This window comes from Mustela nigripes, chromosome 14 (assembly GCF_022355385.1).
Source record: "Mustela nigripes isolate SB6536 chromosome 14, MUSNIG.SB6536, whole genome shotgun sequence".
In the NCBI taxonomy this organism is placed as follows: Eukaryota; Metazoa; Chordata; class Mammalia; order Carnivora; family Mustelidae; genus Mustela; species Mustela nigripes.
In genome coordinates this window covers 98,479,076-98,502,454 of record NC_081570.1, presented here as the reverse complement: position 1 = coordinate 98,502,454, position 23,379 = coordinate 98,479,076, and the positions used below count along the sequence as shown (strand labels likewise).

Sequence of the window (23,379 nt, the reverse complement as noted above, 5' to 3'; positions counted from 1 at the left end):
TAACCACAGCAAGCAGACAATAAAAAGAAATACGAAGCATCCAAATTGGTTGGAAAGAAGTGAAACTTTCACTATTTGCAGATGACATGATACCATAGACAGAAAATCCTGAAGACTTCACCAAAAAACTACTAGAATGGATATATTAATTCAGTAAGGACAGAGGATAAAAAATATACAGAAATCTGCTGCATTTCCATACACTAATAATAAAAATAGCAGAAAGAGAATTAAGAAAGCAAACCTATTTACAATTGCACCAAAAAGAATAAAATACCAAAGAATAACCAAGGAGAAGGAGGTGAAAGACCTGTACCCAAAAACTCTAAGACATTGATGAAAGAAACTGAAGAGGATACAACAAAAGACATTCCATGCTCCTGAACTAAAATAATTAATATTATTAAAACATCCATGCTACCCCAAGCTATCTATATATTCAATGTAATCCCTATCAAAATACCAATAGTATTTTTAACAGAACCAGAACAAGCAATTCTAAAATTTGAATGGAACTACAAAAGACCCTGAAGAGTCAAAGCAATCTTGAAAAAGAACAACAAAGCTGGAGGTATCACAATCCCAGATCTCAAGATACACTACAAAACTGTAGTAATCAAAATAGTATGGTACTGACATAAAAACAGACACATAGATCAATGGGACATAATAGCCCAGAAATAAACCCACACACATATAATCAACCTACACCAAAGGAGATAAGAATATAATAATGGGAAAAAGTCTCTTCATTAAATGGTGCTGGGAAAACTGAACAGCAACATTTAAAAGAATGAAATTAGACAACTTTCTTACACCAAACACAGAAATAGACTCAAATGGATTAAATACCTAAATGTGAGTCTTGAAACCATAAACTTCCTAAGTGAAAACACAGGCAGTAACCTCTTGGACATTGTCCTCAGCAACATTTTTTTTTTACTTAGTTTCAAAGGTAAAATTTAGTGATCCATCAGTTGCATATAACACCCAGTGCTCAATACATCAAGTGATCTCCTCAATGCCCATCCCTTCTCCCATCCCACCCCTTCCCTCCAGGAACCCTCAGTTTGTCTCCTAGAGTTCAGCATCTTATGGTTTGCTTCCCTCTCAATTTTCATCTTATTTTTCCTTCCCTTCCCCTATGTTCATCTGTTTTATTTCTTAAATTCCATGTATGCATGAAATCATACGGTACTTGTCTTTCTCTGACTGACTTATTTCACTTGGCATAATACCCTCTAGTTCTATCCACATCATCTCAGCAACATATTTATGCATATATCTCCTTAGGCAAGGGAAGCAAAAGCAAAAATAAACTATTGGAACTACACCCAAATAAAAAGGTTCTGTACAACAAAGGAAACAATCAATAAAACAAAAAGGCAACCTATTGAATAGGAGATGATATCTGCCAATGACATGTCCAGTAAGGAGTTAATATCTAAAGTATAAAAGAACTTACACAGCTCAACATGGAAAAAAATATCCAATTAAATAATGAGTAGAAGATCTGGGGCACATGGGTGGCTCAGTCAATGAAGCATCTGATTATTAGTTTCAGCTCAGGTCATGATCTCAGGATCCTGAGATTGAGATCCAAGTTGGGTTTACTTCTCAGTGTGGAGTCTGCTTGAGATTCTTTCCCTCTCCTCCTCCCTCCCCATCTGCTCCTCCTCCCCCTACTCATTATCTCATATAAATAAAATCTTTTTTTAAAATGAGCACAAGACCTAAAAACACATTTTTCTGAAAAAGACATACAGATGACCAACAGACACTTGAAAAGATGCTCAACATCACTAACCATCAGGGAAATGCAAATCAAAATCACAACAAGGTTTTACCTCACACCTGTCAGAGAATGGCTAAAATCAAAAAGACAACAAATAACAAGTGTTGGCAAGGATGTGGAGAAAAGGGAACTCTCAAGCACTGTTGCCAAGAATGTAAATTGGTGCAACCACTGTGGAAAACAGTATAGATATTCCATCATAAATTAAAGATAGCATTACCATAAAATCCAGCAATTCCACTTCTGGATATATACTCAAAGAAAACAAAAAAACTAATTCAAAAAGATATATGTACCCCTATGTTTGTTGCAGCATTGTTTACAATAACCAAGATATGGAATGGGAGATATATATATATATATATACACATATCACACATACATATACATACATATATATATAATGGAATATTACTCAGCCATATAAAAAAGAATGAGATCTTGCCATGTTTGACAACATGGATGAAACTAGAGGGTAGTATACTAAATGAAATAGAGTGAGACACAGAAAGACAAATACCATATGATTTCACATATATATGTGAAATCCAAAAAGCAAAACAAACAAAAAACAGACTGTTAAATACAGATAACAAACTCAATGGCTGCTAGAGAGAAGGTGGGTGAAGGGAGATGGGTAAAAAAAAAAAAGGCGATTAAGAAGTACAAACTTCCATTTATAAAATAAGTAAATCATGGAGATAAAAAGAATAGCATAGAAAATATAGTCAATTATATTGTAGTAACGTTGTTTGGGGACCACACTTTGTTTGGGGACTGCACTCATGGTGAACCCTGAATACTGTATAGAATTACTGAATCATTACATTGTACATCTGAAATATAATACTGTATATTAATTATACTTTGATTAAAAAATAAAAATAGAAACATACAGTATGTACAGCAAGACAGACTTTAAGCGGAGAACTGGAATTTGAAATAATTAAAAAAATGGCTATTTTAGAAGGAAAAAAATATGATTAATCCAAAATAAAGAATTCTGTAGGTAGGTTTAAAAGCAAATTAAACAAAGAAGATGTGGTACATATATACAAGGGAATATTATTCAGCTATCAGAAACAATGAACATCCACCATTTACATCAACATGGATGGAACAGGAGGGGATTATGTTAAGTGAGTTAAGTCAAGTAGAGAAAGACAATTATCATGTGGTTTCACTCATATATGGAACATAAGCAGTAGCACAAGGGACCAAAGAGGAAGGGAGGGAAATCCAAATGGGGAGAAATCAGAGAGGGAGATGAACTATGAGAGACTATGGGACCCCAGAAAATAATCTGAGGGTTTCACTGGTTGGGGGAGGTGGGTAACAGGATGATAGGTACTGAGAAGGGCACATGTTGTGATGAGCACTGGGTGTTTTACTTAACTAATGAATCACTGAACACAACATCAAAAACTAATTATGTACTATACAGTAGCTAACTGAATATAATACAAAAAACTAAATAAATAAAAGCAAATTAGACACAGAAGAAGGCAGGATTATGAAACAGGTTAATAGATCTCCAAAATGAAACAGAAAAAAAGAGTAAGATACATATAGGACATAATAAATGAATACAACTTAAATGTTACATAAATGTAACTTAAATGAATACATTTCAGTGCTTATGAGTCTGCAGAATCTCACAGAATTGGTTACTTACTGCCAGTAAATTACTTCCAGTTTTATATGATAAGATTAAATATCCATTCATCCTAATATCTATTTGACTACTAGGTACATAGCAATATGCTAGACACTGAGTTGAGTTACATAGATATTTAATGGACACAGTCCCTACCTGCAAGACACCCTTAGTCACAGATGACTAATGGTTAAGCCATTCTTAAGAATAAGGAGCTCATTGGAATTCAGGCAAAATATTTGGATTCGAGGTAAAAGGCTCCTCCTTCTGCGTAGAGGAAGTAGTGAAAGTATGATGGGGACATAGAAAGAATGGAAAATGTAGGGGAAGTTCATTTTGTGATGTCTAGAGCATAGGATATATTAATAATTGTAAGATCAAATGAGCAGGCATAGTTTCACAGGAACTAGATAATTATTTGTCATATGCAAAAGAGGATTTTTTAAGAGAAAAGTTACAAATATCACAAAATCTGTATGATGCTCTGAAAGGTGCACAGTGTTTCATAAGTGTATTATGCCTTCCAAGTGCCTTAAACAAGTTTAAAAAATCTTCAGTAAGATACTCCTAATTGACATTCAAGATTCTTCATAATTTGATCCATTCTTTTCCAGTCTCACCTACTGAGTTCTCTAACAAAGACATACCAACCAGTGTTTCAAATAGAAACTTTGACAGTTCTAGGTCTTGCACAAGGCATTTCTTCTGCCTACATTCTCCCTTCCAATTCACTGTCTAGAAAAGCTTTAATCAAAGATTTAGTTCAAAAGCAATTTTCCCTAATGCCTTTCCAAATGTCTTGCTCCAGGAACACTCACTTACTCTATAATGTTCCAGTGTATTCAGTCATTCATGAAACAGTTGAGTGTCCTGTGTGCCATGTACTGTTCTAGGCACCTGGAATGCATCAGTAAACAAAAAGAAAAACAAATCCTTGTTTTCTTGGAGTATTTTGTTGTAATTCTAAAGAAGCGGGGAATATGGAAAAGTGAAAAGAAGAGCACATGTACAATGAAAAAGTTCCCTAAGTGACTCTATTACACCCCTTCTCCAACTGATCCAAACCAAGTTGAGAATTACAGCACTGGAAAACATTACAACAAAACTACAATGAAAGCCAAAATTTTAAATATAATAAGGGTAATACATAAGACTCATTATTATATTTTCTTATGTAAATTCTTACTTGTCTTTTCCTCTAATTGATTAACTTTATCTCTGGATTCCTCTAGCAGAAATATTAAATCTTTCATTTTATTTTCTTTCTCAGTATTTTGGAGCAATAGCAGTGATACCTAAAATTAAATATATAAGTAATACATTAGAGATATGAAAAATTACACATGACACCTTAGCAATTACCACCACCTATGATTATTTTATGTACTTGTTTCTGTGCTTTTTAGCTAATTGTGCAAGGGCATTTAGTATATTCTTGCACAATGTTCATTCAAAAAATGTTTAAACTAATATGATCTACCCAATATTATAAGGTTCATTTTAAGTTAGAACTTAGAAGATATATAATAAAATTTATTTTTTCATTTATTCCATAAATATTATGGAGCACCTCCTCTGTTCCACAAACCAAAGTATTGAATATACAGAGATGAGGGAACTTAAAGAAAAACAGAGCCTAGGGAATGTTCCAGAACATTAGGTGGGAAGCGGAGGAGCAGCAGCTGCCTGAGCTCTGCCCACCAATGCACTCCTTCCCGCTCCTCCACACTGACCTCAACATGCTCACTAGCTTTAGAAAATGGTGACAGAAACAACTTACTATGATGGTTTGGGGGTCAAACCCAATGCCAACCAAGAACTAAAAAAGGCTTACAGGAAACTGGTCTTGAAGTACCATCCTGAGAAGAATCTAAAGGAAGGGGAAAAGTTTAAACAGATTTCTCAAGCTTATGAAGAACTCTCTGATGCAAAGAAAAGGGAAGTATATGACAAAGGAGGAGAGCATACAGTTAAAGAAGGTGGAGCTGGTGGTGGTTTTGGCTTCCCCATGGACATCTTTGATATGATTTTTGGAGGAGGAGGAAGACTGCAGAGAGAAAGAAGAGGTAAAAATGTTGTACATCCGCTCTCAGTAATCTTAGATTTACATAATGGTGCAACAAGAAAACTAGCTCTGCAAAAGAATGTGATTTGTAACAAATGTGAAGACTGAGGTGGTAAGAAAAGAGTAGAACGTTGTCCCAATTGTGGAGGTACTGGAAAGCAAATAATAATAACAATTTATCACATAGGACCTGGAATGGTTCAGCAAATTCAATTTGTATGCATGGAGTGCAAGGGCCATGGGTAACAGATCAGTCCTAAAGACAGATGTGAAAGCTGCAATGGAAGGAAGATAGTTTGAGAAAGATTCTAGAAGTTCATACTGACAAAGATTTGAAAGATGGCAAGATAACATTCCATGGTGAAGGACACCAAGAACCAGGACTGCAACAAGGAGAAACTATTATTGTTTAAGGTCAGAAGGACCACATTGCCTTTACTCAGCAAGAAGACCTTTTCATGTGCACAGGCATATAGCTGATTGAAGCACCCTGTGGCTTTCCAAAGCCAATATCTATTTTTGACAACCAAACCATCATCATCACCTCTCATCCAGGTCAGATTTTCAGGTATGGAGCTATCAAGTGTGTGCTAAATGAAGGCATGCCAATTTATCATAGACCATATGAGAAGAGTTGCCTAATCATCAAATTTAAGGTAAACTTTCCTGAGAATGCCTTCTCTCTTTGCTGGAAAAACTCCTACTTGAGAAGAAGGAAGTAGAAGAGACTGATGAGACGGACTAGGTAGAACTGCTGGACTTAGATCCAAATCAGGAGAGACAGTGCCATTACAATGGGGATGCATAGGAGGATGGTGAACATCATCATAGGGGTGGTGTTCAGTATCAGACCTCTTAATGGGGCCAGTGAATAACACTGCTGGCATTTTACATGCTGTAGTGAATGAGTGATGGAGTATAATCATAGCTCACTACTGCTATTGCTTTTGTTTTAATATTCAACCATAGTAGTGTTTTAAAAGTTAAATGAAGAATAAATTCAAATATAAAAGTTCTGACTTTGCCCTGTATATGAGGACTTCAATGTGCAAGAAAATTTAATACTTGTAAAAACTATTTTTTAAAAAATTCTCATTAACATTTGTTAGGCCATACCTTGTAACAGACTTCAGCTCTATATATATTGAAACAGCTCAAACTGAAATGTTAGGTGTGTGTATTGACTTCAGTATATGACCCTTAATTGCTGAGCTATGAAGTTAAAATTTGTATTTAATTGACAATCAAAGAACGTAATTTGTAGAGAAGTGTTGGTCTGTAGTTAAGTGGGATTCATCATGATGCCTCTGCATTTATTCTATGGTCTCAACTGTTACTTGAAGATGGTCTGCACTTGTAGAACTGCATTCCCTTCTTCTGTGCCATCTGTTTTTTTAATACATAAATCAGTCCTGATTACACTTTTTTCCTTCTCTTTGGACTATGATAAGCTTCAGAGAAGTGACTTTAGGAGAAGGGTAACTTAGAGTGGAGAGACATTAATGTGGAGAAGTTAATTTGCATGTATGAGACAGGAAAGTGTTTAAGTTATATTACAGCCTTACTTTAAACCATTTAACTTATGCTATTAAGTAACTAATTTAATGTTATAGTATAGCAAATTATGATGAATAGCTTTAATTTTATTTTTAAAAGTCATGTTCATAAGATTAAATAAAACAACAACAATAACAACAAGCCCTCAGAACCTAGACCAGGAGACAAACAACTATACTTGAATATTATTAGTTACAGGACAAAAATATATGAATCAGGAAAACAATTACCTCGGTCTTAGGGGATGTAATAAAAAATTAATCCTTCTCAGAGTACTGAATTGAGTCTTGATAGTCCAGTAGAAATTAAATCAAGCAAACCCAGAAAAATGAATATTCTAACTTGTGTAAGACAAAAAATCAAGAGATCATGCCACATTTAGAGAAGCGAAAATATTCAGATGATTAGAATATACAGTCCAAGGGCACCTGGGTGGCTCAATTGTTAAGCATCTTCCTTCAGCTCAGGGCATGATACCGGGGTCCTAGGACAGAGCCCAGCATCAGGCTCCCTGTTCAGCACGAAGCCATCCTCTCCCACTCCCCCTGCTTGTGTTCCCTCTCTGTGTCTCCCTCTGTCAAATAAATAAATAAAATCTTTTTAAAAATAATAAGAATATAGAATCCATGTGAAGAAAAAGGTAAAAAACAAAAAGACAAGCTGAAGACTTCCAGATTCAAGATGACAGAAAAACCTCACTGCCCTATTTTCATCTGCCCATGCACCCAGAACCCAAAAAGTTTAGCACTTCCCTCTACTTTTGTGTTCTTTATAATACACACAATTTTAACTTTTAAAAACACCTTCTTTCAGAAACTAGTTTAAAATTTCAGCTAAAATATAGAAAACTGTTAACTCATTCAAAAGATCCAAACGTAACATATAAATTTAACCAAACTTGAAGAAAACTCTATCTTCTCTGTACTTTGAATTAACTTTTTAAGTAGACAATCTTGTTATCTATCATTACACAGTATCCTGTGCCAAATCAAAGAAGAAAAACTCTGAAAAAATAGGTAGGAAAGAAGAAGAGGATTCCTTTCTATGAATCATTTTCCATTGGAAAGCACCGAACTTCAAACTGATAAATTTGTCACAGTAAAAACCTGGTATTCTTGTGAATAACAAAGAACATAGACTCATTATTTTCCAATTTTAAACTATATGACAAATAGAAGTGAAAGAACATTTTAGTTCCCCATCAATGGTGTCATGAATAGTAAGTGCATTTCAAAATAGACTGCAAAGTGTGGATTAAGTGGTCAATGATCATCATCTTTACAGTTTATAAGGTTTTTATCTGAACAAAAGTTAATTATTTTTGTAACAATGACCTATTTAAATACTGTAGAAAATTCACTGATTTTTTTTAAATGCTGGTATTCAGTGCATGCCTGTTTGAATCAGTGGAAATTAATTCTGCTAGGCAAAAGGCTGTATGTTTGATATGTAGAATACTAAAATTCTCTTATAGAAATTTATCATGCAGTCAGCAAGTAGACTTCTTTTGAAATTTTAAGTATTTTATGAGTTAGTAAATATAAAAAATACAAAGCTGATTTTTTAAAAATACCTGTTTTTCCTTGTCATTTACTTCCTTCTTGTATTCCTCTTCAAGGTGCTGGATTTTTTCATAATCTTCTTTCACTTTAAAAATGAAAGAAGATGGGATTGGGAGGGAGACAAACCATAAGTGACTCTTAATCTCACAAAACAAACTGAGGGTTGTTGGGGGGAGGGGGTTGGGAGAAGGGGGTGGTATTATAGACATTGGGGAGGGTATGTGCTTTGGTGAGTGCTGTGAAGTGTGTAAACCTGGTGATTCACAGACCTGTACCCCTGGGGATAAAAATATATGTTTATAAAAAATAAAAAATTATATTAAAAAAAATAAATAAATAAAGCAGCTATACTTTAATAATTTAATATAATTAGATAACAACAAAATTTAAAGCTTCTGGTATTTTATTTCACCTCTTTATTTATCTAGATACTAAGCCTCAAAGGTTTCTAAGAAGCTTAACTGCTATTTTCTTGCTACTAACTTTCTTTTGAGTAAAGTAGTGAATTTTTAAAACATCAAAGTAGAATAAAATTCTATACTTTTTACAATAGTACATATGTAAGAGTTTATTCTTTATAACACGCTAATCTGAAACAACGCATTTTAAATGTATATATATAGTTGGCCCTTAAACATTAGGGGTGCTGACCACTACCATAGCTGAAAATTCACATGCAACTTTTGACTCCCCGAAAACTAAACTAATAGCCTACTGTTAACCAGAAGTCTTACCTGTAACATAAAGTTGCTTAACACACATTTTGAACATCATACATATTATAAGCTATAATCTTACAATAAAGTTAGAAATAAGAAAGTTTTTTGTAAGATTTTTATTTATTTATTGACAGACAGAGATCACAAGTAGGCAGAGAGGCAGGCAGAGAGAGAGGAAGGGAAGCAGGCTCCCTGCCAAGCAGAGAGCCTGATGTGGGGCTTGATCCCAGGATCCTGGGATCATGACCTGAGCCAAAGGCAGAGGCTTTAACCCACTGAGTCACCCAGGAGCCCCAGAAAAAAAAATATTAAGAAAATCATAAAGAAAATACATTTACAGTACTGTGATTTATTAAAAAAAAATCCAAATATAAGTGGGCCTGCACTGTTCAAACCCATGTCGTTAAAGTGTCAACTTAGACATGAAACTTTACCAAAAAAAAAAGTAAAAATAAGACCAAATCACACTTCTAAAAAATAAAGTACAAATCATAGTAAGTTTAGTTTCAGGGAAAATGTAGCTTTGAAGCCAAAAGGCTATTTTCAATATGTATCAATTACTTTCTACATTCCACAAGATTTTGAGGGGCTTACAAAACCACAAAGAATACAAAATTCACAAAGAATACAAAATTTGAAAGAGTTGGGGCATCAAACTGAAGCTGTGAAAACATTAAAAGAATGTAATAAATCTCCATCAACAGATGAATGGATAAAGATGTGGCATACACACACACACACACACACACACACACACACACAGTGGAATACTATGCAGCCATCAAAAAAACCAATCTTGTCATTTGTGATGACATGGATGGAACTAGAGGGTATTATGCTAAGTGAAATAAGTCAATCAGAGAAAGTCAATTATCATTATGATCTCACTGATATGAGGACTGAGAAATAAGACAAAGGATCACAGGGGAAGGGAGGGAAAAACAAAACAAGATGAAATCAGAGAGGGAGACAAATCACAAGAAACTCTTAATCTCAGGAAACAAACTGAGGGTTGCTGGAGGGAAGGGGGATTGGAGGAATGGGATGGATGGGTGATGGACATTGAGGAAGGTCTTTGGTATGGTGAGTGCTGTGAAATGAGTAAGACTGTTGAAATCACAGACCTGTACCCCTGAAACAAATAATACATTATATGTTAATTAAAAAAATAAAAGATAATATAAATTTTTTAAAGAATCTAATAAAACATAAACATAAGTAGAGTAATATGAAAATTAAATAAGATCCATACATTTAAAATGCATTTCCAGTCTGGAATTCTCAGCTTGCACACGAAGTTCCTCAAAAGCTATTATCATTTTCTGAAACATAAAGTTTAACTTTTAAGAATCATACTTATATTTTTTAAATAGGTTCTTACAACTATGAAAATATTAATAAATTTGTCTCAGGATCATTAAATTTAAAATGATTCAACTTTGAATAATGAAATCCCTATAACTTGTAATAATTAAATATTTACTAAAAACCCACTCACTGCCTATTATATTTGCTTCCCAGAAGCTTAAATTATATAATATCAAACAAAAGCAAAATGATTGTTGGTATTCTAGTTATTTACTTAATAGCTCTTAATAGAATCTGTAATTTTATTTTTTTGCTTACTTATTTAATTTCTGTCTTCCTCCACTAAAGTGTAACCTCTCTAAGGTCCCTCCCCAGTAGAGTTCAAATTACACTTTCATCATCTGGCAGCATGAGTTCATTCAGTATTCAACAAATCTTGATTTGCAAAATTGTATGAATTCATTTATTTGTTCAATAGTTACTGCTTATCTATTATGTGCCAACCACTGATTTAGACACTTGAGATTAAGACAAAGTCCTTACCCTACTGGAACTAACATTCCAGGGTAAGAAAGAATACTTATTCATATACATGTATATCAAATAAATGTCATGTAGTTTCAAGTGCTCTTCAGAAAAACTAAATGAGGTGAGGAGACAGAAAATAATTGAATGGAAAGGTATTTTAGATAAAGTAGTAAAGGAGATTTTTTAAAAAGAATTTGCTTTAAACCTTGACACAAAAGTGCTAAACGGAACAAAATCAAAGAACCAAGATCAGAAAGAGCCTAGAAAGTTTCAGAAACATAAAAAGAACAACTATAGCAGAGAAGCAAAATGGAAAACAAAGATGATGGAATAAGAGAGGTAAGCAGGAACCAGGTATTTTCTATGTTTCAAATTAATGTGTATGTGTCAAAATATGCTAGTCTCTGACAAAGAGTTAATACTTGATAAATTGGTGTCACTAACATGTAAATTCAAAAGCTACTAAATAACAAAACATTAACACTCCTAGTATAGAACCTTAAGAATCTTACTGGATATAATCATATGACAACAAATAAATAATAATCCCTTTATCAAGAAGAGTTATCACTCTACTCTGCTTAGAAATGACTCTATTATACACAACCAATGGATTGTTAAACACTGCTTGTGAAACTAATGATGTACTATATGTTGGCTAATTGCATTCAAATTTTAAAAAAGAAATGCCTCTGTTTAAAATATTTAACTTTTTACTAACACTTACCTCAATATTATTATTTAGATCCACATATACTTGCCTAGTTTCTTCTCGTTCGTTTTCATCTATTATTAATAAAAAATATTTCAGATTTAAATTTTAAAGTGATTATAATGCCATCAAGATAATACTCAAAATGCCTCAGGAAAACATTAAAATACTTAAAATTCTGTGTTAATGAAGGGTATTAGTATATCCTGAGTCTCTTAAAGTAGCATCAAATGTATAGAATTGTTGAATTACTCTGCTATACATCTGAAACTAATATACCACTATATCTCAACTATACTTCAACAATAAATTTTTAAAATAAGCTGCTTCATAGTAGTTTCACAGTAAGACACAGTGAGACATGATTGTACTTCAAACTCAAAAGCTCTAATGTTTTATAGAACTACTATCTATGAATTTATTCAAACTTTGTAAAATAGATTTACAGTTTTAGCCTTTACATTGAGTGGGGATTTAACAATTATTTGCCCAAGTGTATTTTCCTTTGTATATTTATGACTCATAGGGTACACATGAAAAGCGAAGCCTACTCTTCTGATCTCTTGCTCTACCTCTGAGGAAGCAGAAAGGAAGATAAACTTCAAGACCCAAAGAACAAGGTTAAGAATAGGTATGACCCAAAGAGAAATCCTCTATAAATCCTTTACAACATTTTTATTTTTCTGGTTTTTAACCTGAGCAATGATTCCCTCTAGCTATAATCTATACAATAAATTCCCTCTTTTCTATCCTAGAATTAAAGCACATGACAGTAACAGACAATGTGGTTGTTCCTATATTATTTCTCCAAATGAAGCCAGCATCACATAATTCAGGTTAAATTTACTTTTTTTTTTTTTAAGTAGGCTCTGTGCCTAATGCAGAGCCTAAGAGATCAAGACCTGAGCTGAAATCAAGAGTTGGATGCTCAACTGACTGAGCCACCCAGGCCCCCCAAAGCACATTAAATTTAAAGAGGGTACTAGTCCCACATTCTCAATAACAAGCCATAAAGAAGAGCAGAGCAGTTATGATAGATTCAACTGTAAATGAGAAGCCAAATAACCAAAAAGAGGGTACATGAGCTAACTTCAGAAGAATATAGGTATCTAAACCTCTCAAAAATAATGGAGAGCACTCTGAACTTATAGCATATGAAACAGGAACTGAACCATTTTTATCTGAATATTAAAGGGCTAGAAATTTAAGAAAATAAATGCAGAACATATCAGCATTTGAACAAAAAGATAGTTCATACTTCTCCCTCTATTTTGTTCCATTCATTACCTAACACATTTTGCAACACATCTCTATTCCTCAGAAACTATTTGTGCCAAAGAACTGCATTCTATTGCCAACATCTCCCATCTTCCCATCTTCCCATCGCTAATAGCATCAGTACTTTTAAAATACCCTCCAGCCATTTTTCTAATAGGAAAGTCCTGGAAATTGGATAAGTAGAACTACAGAAAAGAAAATAAATGGGTATAGACATACTTTACAGTTGTCAGAAGCAAGGTCCTATGGGTAGCACAAAGGGCCTCTGATAGCTGAGTGTTTCAGTGTGGTGATGTGTAGTACTGTAAAAATATAACCCTACATTTTTCATTTTTCTTCTTGATATTTATCTATCCTTTGATCTATTTACCTATCTCCCCACCCCCTACCTCACTACCTTCTCCCTACCACCTTCCCTCCCTCTCATCCTCGCCTCCAGACTTCCCCCTCCCCATTTATTTTATTTGTTTTGTCCCAGTCCAGGCAACTAGATCTTTCAGCACTTGCTGCCTTAAAGAAGAGATGATTTTTACAAAAAACAAAGAAAAAAAAATCTTTGGGTTTCAAAAGAACAATGTTGGGGGTTAGAGGAAGGATTCAGAACATAAACTATAGATTTTTTTAAATATATGAGTCAGAACGAATGTTCTTAATGTCTACACCAAAGAAATATTTACTAATTTGTGGGAAGAGGCCTTTAAAAGGGGAAGCTAAGGTGCCTGGGTAGTGCTGCAGCTGGTTAAGCATCTGACTTTTGGTTTCAGCTCAGGTCACAAGCTCAGGGTACTGGAATCAAGCCCCAAGTCGGCCTCCAAACTTAGAGTCTGCTTGAGATTCTCTCTTCCTCTGCCCCTCCTACTCATGCGCACTCTCATTCTCTCTAATAAATAAATAAATCTTTTTTAAAATAAAAAAATAAAAGGGGATGCTAAGAGAGCTTATTAGGTTCTGGGAGACACTTAAAAAGAGGTTCTAGAGCCCTCTACACTCATCAGACTAAGCCTCAGGGTTGAGGACCATGAAAACCCCATAGTTTGGGCAAACCAAGGGCAGAATGAGACTGTGCTGTTTTTTGCTGTTGTTGTTATTGTTCATTTGTTTTTGGTTTTTTGTCTTCAGCAGGGCTCTAGGAAGATGAAAAAAACCTGAGAATAAATGACTGTAAAATATATCTAGACAGATAGGGCCTTGGATCATTTCAATTTCCCTTGTCCCAATACTCTGTGTAGCTGAGCATAGTGTGATAAAGAACTGAGAATCAGCAGACCTGAATGGGCCCCCAAGAACAGAAATGAGGGAAAACTCAGAAACAACCTAAGTGCACCAGTTACTGAATACTAATTGAAACAATGAAAACCTCAATGGAAGATGAGTGAAAAACAAATGTCCTTCTCTACTACATGGTATTATATAGGAACCCACAAATTTAGATACAATCCCAGGAGAAGGGGAAAAATTCTCAAATTTATTAAGTTTCTTCTAAAGAGAAAGGACCCAAATTTTAAAAATCATGAAAGAAAGATAAGAGATCACAACCAACACCAAAGAAATACAATTTTAAGAACATATTATAAGCAACTGTATGCCAGCAAATCTAACAATCTGGAAGAAATTGATGCATTCCTGGAGACCTATAAACTACCAAAACTGAACCAGAAAGATAGAGAAAACCTGAACAGACCCATAACCAGTAAAGAGATTGAAAGAGTCATCAAAAATCTCCCAACAAGAACCCAGGACCACATGGCTTCCCAAGGGAATTCTACAAAACATTTAAAGAATGTTTTATTCTTTATTCTCCTGAAACTGTTCCAAAAAATAGAAATGGAAGGAAAACTTCCAAACTCATTTTATGAGGCCAGCATCATGTTGATACCAAAATCAAAGACCCCACCAAAAAGTAGAATTACAAACCAATATCCTTGATGAACAAAGAGGCAAAATTCTCACCAAGATACTAGTCAACAGGATCCAACAGTCCATTAAAAGGATTATTCTCCACAACAAGTAGGATTTAGTCCTGGGATGCAAGTTTGGTTCAACATCCTCAAATCAATCAATGTGATACAATACTTTGATTTTAAAAAAAAAAAATAACAAGAACCATATGATACTCTCAATAGATGCTGAAAAAGTATTTGACAAAATATAGCATCCTTTCTTGATCAAAACTCATCAAAATGTAGGGATAGAGGGTCCATACCTCAATATCATCAAAGCATCTATGAAAAACCCACAGCAAATATCATTCTCAATGGGGAAAAAATGAGAGCTTCTCCCCTAGGGTCAGGAACACCACAGGATATCCATTAGCACCACTGCTATTAAACATAGTACTAGAAGTCCTAGCCTCATCAATCAGACAACAAAAGACATAAAAGGCATCTGAATTGGCAATCTCACTCTTTGCAGATGATATGATACTTTATGTGGAAAACCTAAAAGCTCCACTCCAAAATTGCTAGAACTCAATACAGGAATTCAGTACAGTGTCAGGATACAAAAATCAATGCACAGAAACCAGTTGCATTTCTATACACCAACATCAAGACAGAAGAAAGAGAAGTTAAGGAGTTGATCCCATTTACAATTCCTTCCCAAACCATAAGATCCCTAGGAATAAACCTAACCAAAGACACAAAGAATCTTTACCCAGAAAACTATAAAGTACTTAGTAAAGAAACTGAGGGAGACACAAAGAAATAGAAAAACGTTCCATGCTCACAGATTGAAAAACAAGTACTATGAAACTGTCTATGCTACCTAAAGCAATCTATATATTTAATGCAATCCTTATCAAAATACCATCAATTTTTTCAAAGAAATGGAACAAATAATCCTAAAATTTATATGGAACCAGAAAAGACCCTGAGTAGCCAGAGGAATGTTGAAAAAGAAACCCAAAGTTGGTGGCATCACAATTCAAGACTTCAAGCTCTATTACAAAGCTGTAACCATCAAGACCATATGGTACTGGAACAAAAACAGACACCTAGATTGATGGAACCGAATAGAGAGCCCAGAAATAGACTCTCAACTCTATGGTCAACTAATCTTCGACAAAACAGGAAAGACTGTCCAATGAAAAAAAGATGGTCTCCTCAACAAATTGTGCTGGGAAAATTGGACAGCCACATGCAGAAGAATGAAATGGACCATTTCCTTACACCACACACAAAAATAGACTCAAAATGGATGAAAGACCTCAATGTGAGACAGGAATCCCATCAAAATCCTTAAGAAGAACACAGGTAGCAACCTCTTCAATCTCAGCCGCAGCAACTTCTTCCTCAAAACATAGCCAAAGGCAAGGGAAGCAAGGGCAAAAATGAACTATTGGGATTTCATCAAGATCAAAAGCTTTTGCACAGCAAAGGAAACAATCAACAAAACCAAGACAGCTGACAGAATGGGAGAAGATATTTGCAAATGACATACCAGATAAAGGGCTAGTATCCAAAGTCTATAACGAACTTATCAAACTCAATACACAAACAACAAAATAAACCAATCAAGAAATGGGCAGGAAAAAAAAAAAGAAATGGGCAGAAGACATGAAACATTTCTGCAAAGAAGACCTCCAAATGGCTAATAGACACATGAAAAATTTCTCCACATCACTCAGCATCAGGGATATACAAATCAAAACCACAATGAGATACCACCTCATGCCAGTCAGTACGGCTAAAATTAATGAGTCAGGAAACACAGATGCTGGCAAGGATGCAGAGAAAGGGGAACCCTCCTACACTGTGGGTGGGAATGCATGCTGGTGTAGCCACTCTGGAAAATAGCATGGAGATTCCTCAGAAAGTTGAAAACAGAGCTACCCTATGACCCAGCAGTTGCCCTACTGGGTATTTACCTTAAAAATATAAATGTAGTGATGCAAAGGGGCATGTGCACCTGAATGTTTATAGCAGCAATGTCCACAATAGCCAAACTATGGAAAGAACCTAGATGTCCATCAACAGAGGAATGGATAAAGAGGTGGTATACACACACACACACACACACACACACACACACACACACACACACAATGGAATACTATGCAGCCATCAAAAGAAACGAAATCTTGCCATTTCCAATGACATAGATGGAACTAGAGGGTATTAGGATGAGCAAAATAAGTCAATCAGAGAAAGACAATTATACGATCTCTCCGATATTGAGGAATTCATACAGATCTGGACTCCATAACAAAGATGTTCAACAGATCAGCAAAAATAACAAAAGTACTGAAGAATCTTGAAATGTCAAGGCTAAAGAAGACAAGATTCAAAAAGGACAAGAAGCCAGCTTTAAAAATCTAAAGAGATAGCACATAAAAAAGTGGCCTAGATTTTCCATATGGTCTATGGAGAATTACAATAAAATAGGAGAAACTCTGTAGAGACTTCAGCTCAATATAAAAATAAGGACTATCCTTAAATGACAAGCTTGAGGTTAGTGAGATTCCATCACTGAATATACTCAAACATAAAGAAGACTACCTCTTGGTCAGACATGCTACAAAAGAAAGTAAATCAATGGAAATGTAAGTAGATTACAAAAGCTTTTAAGTCCTTCCTAACACCAACTAATTTAGGTTACAAAGTCTACAAAAAAAGTTTATACAGTACTTCAAATGGCAGGCTGAAGAATTAAAAATAATTTTATATTGTGTACAGGATAGCACTCAAAGGATTTTTTAAAACAATCACCAAAAAATACACTAAAACAAAAGCGTTTTTATAGGTACATCTAAGAACAGATTTATTCATTAACTCATTAATTTATTGCCTACTATCATGAAAGACATTGTCTAAAATGTTGACTATCCTGAATCAAGATATTATCCTCTGCACTTAAGCTGCAGGAGAGGTCTAGCATGCACTAGGCACTCCATAAATATTTGCTGAAGGAATTCATAAATACATGGTAAAGGTACACTAAGGGTACTAAGTAAAAGAAGAAGCATTTAAATCAGACTGCAAAATTAGGGAATACTTCTCAAGTAGCAATATTTATTCTGAATTTTGAAGGACAAATAAAGGTAATGAGATGAATAAAGAGGATCAGCCAATTAAAAAAATATGCAAAATCTCAGAAGCATAATCTGTTTAGGGAGTAACAAGCAGTTCTCCATGAGCCTGTGTATGTGAGGCATGTGGTGGAACATTTGGCAAGGTGGAGGGAAGTAGCAAATACCATGCTATCCATAAAATTATGGAAAGCCATTAAAAGAATTAGACGGTGACATGATTTGATCTATATTTTAGAAAAGCATCAAGGACTCTTTTCTGGTAATGGCTAAGTAATTCAGACCAACCATCCTGCTGAAGACAAAAATCTGGACAATTTTTTTATTTTTTAAAAGAATCAAAGATCTAAAAAGATAATGATGAATCATCAGGCCAAGAATAGATTGAGGAGTATAATTCAAAAACACTAAGCGAAATTCCAGTGAGAGTCAAGACAAAGTAATCCCACTATAGCCTTTCTCTCCCACTACTTACAGCTAAAAACTCTGAATGAAATACATAAAACAACTACTTCACGACTCTGAAAAGAAAGCAAAGGCAGGTAGATTAGGGGAAAAAAAGTAAAATCTTGAAGTGACTCATGTGAAGGTAAGTTTCCTGTTTAATATTTTTCCATCTCCCCTCCTAGTATTAGCTAAAGTATAAGGCCCAAACAAAACTAACAGGAAACGTGAGCAGTAAAAGGAAATCCTGATTTTTTTTTTTTTTTATTCCTCTCATAGCCCTGTCCAGAATGGCCCTTGTAGTGGAGCTGCGGCAGGGACAAAACAAAAACCGCAAGAGAAACTCCGTATTTCTAGCAAAAGGACAGGGGAAGTGAGTCCCTGTAAGGTTGAACATGAGGGGGCAATCTTAGAGACAGCTCCAAAAGAGGATTACCTAATTATATGCATGAATTGGCCCAAGTCCCATGGGATAAAGGGAGAATATACATATACAAGACAGATCCAAAACAAATACAGCTAAGTCTTTGAAAACTGAACTCTAACATAAATTACTATTCATATCCCAGACCTAATCTTGAGTGGCACATACAAGAAACAGAGCCAGAGCAGCATAGCAAAGACTTTGAAAACTGAACTGATATTAGAACCCAGCACACAAAAGGCAAGATAAAATTTATGGTCTGAAAAAAAAATTTTGTGGTCTGAACCTGAGATGACTGCTAAAAAATAAACATTCTCCTGGGGATTTTAAAAGGACCCAGAATCTTACAACATAATAATTTCAAAGTCTCCAAGATAAAATCCACAACTGTTTGACATAAAAAGAACTAGGAAAATGTGACATCATTCTAGGTCTCAAGCAAATAACCAAAGGTAATGAAGTACACAAACCTCTAGAATCCATAAAACCAATCAGAAATAGACCTCTTAAATAAACCTTATTAAAATCTTAATAAAACATTAACTGTGTTCATGGAGATAAAAAGATGAACTTAAAAATTTCAGCAAGGAACACTAATGGTGAGCATAGCATTATATATAGACCTATCAAATCACTATGTTATACACCTGAAACTAACATAACATTTGTCTGCCAACTATATGTTGATTTTTAAAATTTCAGCAACAAACTGGAAAGTCTACAAAGTGACATTACGGGGGCACCTGGGTGGCCCAGTTTGTTAAGTATCTGCCTTCAGCTCAGGTCATGATCCCAGAGTCGTAGGACTGAATCCCGTGTTGGGCTCCCTTTTCAGTGGGGAGTCTGCTTCTCCCTCTCCTCTGCTGCTGCCCCAACTTGTGCTTGCACTCTCTCCCTCTCTCAAATAAATAAATAAAATCTTTAAAAATATAATTAAATTTAAAAATTAAAAAAGTGACATTGCAGATATTTTAAAAACCAGCTAGTATTTACAGAACCAGAAAAATGCATTATCAGAAAATAAGACCTCAACTGACAAATTCAAAAATAGACTAGAAAAAAAGAGAGAGAGAGAGAAACAGACTAGAAATAGCTAAATAGAGAAATGATGTACTAGAAGACAGATTAAAAGACATTTTCCTGAATGGTGCACAAGAAAAAAGATTAAGAAATAAACACAATGCAGAAATATCAAAAGGTACAGCACAGTAGTCTCACTGACTTGAAAAGCTCAAACAGGCTTTCATCTAAGGGACTTTGCACTTACTATTTCCCAAAATAGCTACATGGCTCACTCCCTCATTTATTACGGTGACTAAAATAATTCCTCATCCCAAAATACTTCCCTATCCCAAAATACTTTCTCTTTAAGCAGTTAATCATCACCATACATGTATTTTATTTATGTATGGTCTCTGTGCCTCCATGAGGATGCATACTCATTTAGAGCAGAAATTATTCACTACTGTTTTCTTCAGCATTCAGAACATTTCATGACACAAAGTAGGCACTTTAAAAACTGGTGAATGAGCGCCACCTGGGTGGCTCAGTTGGTTAAGCATCTGCCTTTGGCTCCGGTCATGGTCTCAGGGTCCTGAGATCAAGCCCCACCTCAGGTTCCAGGCTCAGCGGAGAGTCTGCTTCTCCCTCTGCCTCTGCCTCAGCCCCTCTCCTAGCTCACACCCACACAAGTGTGCTCTCTCTCTCTCTCTTCACAAATAAATAAAATATTAGAAAATAAAGAAATAAAAATAAAAACTGGTGGGACGCCTGAGTGGCTCAGTAGCTCAAGTGTCTGCCTTCGGCTTGGGTCATGATCCCAGGATCCTTCGATCCAATCCAGCATTGGGTTCCCAGCTTAGTGGGGGGCCTCCTTCTCCCTCTGCCTCCTGCTCCCCCAGCTTGTGCACACACTCTCTCTCTGACAAATAAAATCTTTATAAATAAAAAAAATTAAAACTGGTGAATAAGGGGTAATTGGGTGGCTCAGTCAGCTAAGCAAACTTCACCTCAGGTAGTGATCAAATGGATCATAGGATGAAGCCCCATGTTGGGCTCTGTGTCCAGCAAGGAATCCACTTTAGGATCCTCTCTCTCTCTGCACTTCTCTCCCTCTCTCTCCCCTCCCACAATAAATAAATAAATCTTTTAAAAAAACTAGTGAATAAATAAGACAGAAATCACAAGAGCAAAAGGAAAGACTTAAGGCAAGAATCTAGATGGAGTTTACATTAATAACTATAAAGACTTTTTTTGTTGAGAGAAAGAAGGGCAGGGGAAAGAAACTTAACTATGCTCCACACCCAGCACAAAGTCCAACATGGGGCTTGATCTCACAACCCTGAGATCATTACCTGAGCCAAAATCAAGAGTCAGATGTTTAACTGACTAAGGCACCCAGGCACCCCTAAAGGCTTTAAGAAAAACTAACTATATTTCTCATGAAGTTATGGTCATTGGTTCATTTAAGAGAGCACCTAAAAATTATGTTAAGGTTCTTCAAATCTCTCCCACCATCTGATCTGACTTAGCATAAAACAGAGGAAAAAAAAATAATAGCCTCGTCTCCATGGACCAGTTCATTTTCTGCAAAGTAGTCAATACATGTTCCCTCCTATCCCGTCTGTATACTTTTTACGACTTTTTATACCTAGATGGGAAAAGCTAATATTGAAAGCTGAGTAAACAGGATGACTTAATGGAGGAGCTGGTAGTGGTACACTACATTCTGGTAAGTCTTTACAGTTCCAAAAATAAAGTACCATAAGCAAGGACCAAGAATAAAAAAGGCTAGCAAATGTGCATACTAATAAGAAGAATAGTTAAGATTGAGCACTTTGTACTGCTCTAGGCCATTTATATTAATTCTCAAAACAACACTGAGTCACTTCATTAATCAATAAACACTAGATCAAAGAGATTATAAAACTTATTCAAGGTCAAGTAGATAGCAACTGAAAGTTTGAATTTGAGCATAAGCTGTCTACTCTTAAGCCCATGCATGCATGCAGTAAGCTATGTGATATTAAACTTGTAGCTAAGAAAAATACGAGCTATCCTGGAAAAGCAGGTAGACAGTATTTCTTAAAAGATTCTTGGCAGAAACAATGTAGAGCTAGTGTCAAATTAATGACAAAGATAAAACGGTTATTTTTAAAATAAGATTTTTAAGTTTTTCATCAAAATGAAAAAAATTCATACATCTTAAATAAAAATATGCCTAAAATGAAAATGTATACTTTCATACACACACACACACACACACACACACACACACACATACATACCACAGCCTTTGTAAAATACTTTAAAAGCATATTTCTTTCTTTAGGAGAAAGTTGAGAATTCTATTTAGACTGGAAATAAATATTGTTTATTCTTAAGTACTATGCCTTCATCATAGTCCTCTACCAGTATTTTTTTTCTACCAGTATTTTCTATTATAAACATAGCTATATATCGATTCAATTTGCTAGTTATTCCAGGAAGAAGAGAAAGTTAGTCTCAAGATCATGTTTTAACTGAAGTAAGAACTACAAATGTCATGTCTAGGTATATATCTTTTGAAATATATTACCTTTCAGAACGCTGAGCTTTCAAAACTCAAAGAACTGAGAATCATATTATTACTTATGCAAAGAAAACATATGAAGCACATATAACTTGTTCTAATCAAAATTGGTTCTAAAAAGTGAAAAAACAATTTCTTCCCTTCTCCACCCCCACCATTACAAGAATAAATTGATTTTTTAAAAAATAACATAAAACAGTAAGTATATTTACATTTCTTTGTCTTTTCTGCAGATCTGGCACAGGTTTCCTTGAGCAAATTACACAAATGCCTTGTAGCATTATTCCTGAAAGAAAGCAAAAAGTCTCCCTAAGTGTAATCTGATTTCAAAGCAAATTCATATGTAAAGGTTATGAAACACTTTCAATTTTTAAGGAAATTCTTGTATTTTTATATATATATATATACACACACATATATATATCACATCACTCATAAAAGATTATATGAAAAAAATGGGTTGACTATACTATAAGCAAAGATGATTTAGTAACTTACTCCCTTCAAAAGTAAAAAGGCTAATTCCTTAAGAACTTTCTACCCAAGTAACTAACAATAACATTTCAGTAAATATTTCCAGATTTTGCCTAAGGGGAAATAAAGTAAGAATAAAAGGGTTGAGCTTTTCATTTATTAAATGCTTCAGAAATAATCTGTCTTGGGATGCCTGGGTGGCTCAGTGGGTGAAGCCTCTGCCTTCGGCTCAGGTCATGATCTCAGGGTCTTGGGATCG

At 34.9% G+C, this 23,379-nt stretch overlaps 1 protein-coding gene and 1 pseudogene across 1 annotated transcript in view; one reads left to right on the top strand and one right to left on the bottom strand.

Annotated features, from left to right (window-relative positions):
• SYCP1 (synaptonemal complex protein 1) overlaps positions 1 to 23,379 on the bottom strand; it is a 139,172-nt gene that overhangs the window by 103,582 nt on the left and 12,211 nt on the right. The window contains exons 7-11 of the mRNA XM_059374336.1: positions 22,859 to 22,932; positions 11,919 to 11,977; positions 10,608 to 10,677; positions 8,648 to 8,721; positions 4,639 to 4,747 (exon numbers count right to left, since the gene is read on the bottom strand). Coding sequence (XP_059230319.1) covers positions 4,639 to 4,747; positions 8,648 to 8,721; positions 10,608 to 10,677; positions 11,919 to 11,977; positions 22,859 to 22,932 — 386 coding nt within the window. The remainder of the gene's footprint in view (positions 1 to 4,638; positions 4,748 to 8,647; positions 8,722 to 10,607; positions 10,678 to 11,918; positions 11,978 to 22,858; positions 22,933 to 23,379) is intronic.
• Positions 5,212 to 6,376, top strand: LOC132000665 (dnaJ homolog subfamily A member 1-like; annotated as a pseudogene).